Source organism: Octopus bimaculoides, chromosome 17 (assembly GCF_001194135.2).
Source record: "Octopus bimaculoides isolate UCB-OBI-ISO-001 chromosome 17, ASM119413v2, whole genome shotgun sequence".
NCBI classification, from domain to species: domain Eukaryota; kingdom Metazoa; phylum Mollusca; class Cephalopoda; order Octopoda; family Octopodidae; genus Octopus; species Octopus bimaculoides.
This window is the reverse complement of record NC_068997.1, coordinates 50713037-50714343: the sequence shown is the minus strand read 5'-3', so window position 1 is coordinate 50714343 and position 1307 is coordinate 50713037. Positions and strand designations below refer to the sequence as shown.

The following is a 1307-nucleotide window of genomic DNA, read 5'->3' as shown; positions in this document are numbered from 1 at the left end:
TTATTAAGCAATCTATCGTAGTGGCATCTCCAGACCTCTTTCTTTGCAGCCTCATTTAGTGCAAGCGTACCGTCATCCATGCGAACACATTTCTCTCCTACAACATTACTATTCTCTCTCCTACACTGTCTTGCAACACGAAATACCTCGAGTCTTTGGTCCTCACGGCGCAGAACATTGGCAAATCTTTTCTTCCATATCCACCGTAAATATGGAAATATGGAAAGCAAACAATCCCATAATCCAAAATTCAGACCTACTGGATAATGCATGACTAACTCAAAACTATGTGAATAGACAAGCATTGCAGTCGACAGGATAATCTGAACACTAAAGGGTGAAGTACATTGTTGATGTAAAAAGCAATTTATAAACTTTCAAAAGAACAGCAAATAGCTCTCTTTTTGGAACAGTGGATCTCAAATCACGCATAAAGCTATAAATAGTATGTAAATATTTGGATGGAAAACCGTTTGGGATAGAAAAAGTTGTCGGTTTCTGCCCAAAAGGATTTTTTCAATTCAATATTTACATGCTATTATTTACATTCTTTGTGTGCTTCGAGATTCACTGTTCCTAAAAAGAAATATTTAAGTATGTTTTCTCATGCATTGTCTTAAAATTTCATTCAAAAGAGATCTTTTATTCTCTGCAGGGGGCCTCCATTGGAACAGCAGCATACATTATAATGTCCGTGATTCTGATGTTTTTCCTGAGTCTCTACTACTGCATAGCTTACCATTATTTTTAGTAAGTATTTCTCAACCTTTTGGGTTTTTTTTTTTCTTTTTTGCATGCATGGTTGTGTGGTAAGGAGCTTTCTTCCCAACCACATTGTTCCAGGTTCAGTCGCACTGCAAGGCACCTTAGGCAAATGTCTTCTTCTCTAGCTTTGGGCTGATCAAAGCCTCGTGAGTGGATTTGGTAGAAGGACACTGAAAGAAGCCCGTCACGTGTGTATGTATATGTGTGTGCATATATATGTGCGTGTATGTATTTGTGTGTGTATATGTGTTTGTATGTGTATATGTGAGTATATGGAAGCTGATACATAAATATTGATGATCTGCAAGGACATCAATCCGTCCATTGTAAATAATGTACATAATTCCTCATCTCAAAAATATAGACTAGGTACAGGTGTGGCTGTGTGGTAAATAGCTTGCTTACCAACCACATGGTTCTGGGTTCAGTCCAGCTGCGTGGTACCTTGGGCAAGTGTCTTCTATTATAGCCTCGGGCCGACCAAAGCCTTTTAAGTGGATTTGGTAGATGGAAACTAAAAGAAGCCCATCATATATATATAT

The 1307-nt window shown here is 38.1% G+C and overlaps 1 protein-coding gene across 2 annotated transcripts in view; it reads left to right on the top strand.

Moving 5' to 3' along the window:
* LOC106874797 (uncharacterized) overlaps window positions 1–1307 on the top strand; it is an 18279-nt gene that overhangs the window by 14577 nt on the left and 2395 nt on the right. For both annotated transcript variants that reach the window (XM_014922653.2, XM_052973980.1), the window contains exon 7: window positions 656–750. In XM_014922653.2, the coding sequence (XP_014778139.1) occupies window positions 656–750 (95 nt within the window). The remainder of the gene's footprint in view (window positions 1–655; window positions 751–1307) is intronic.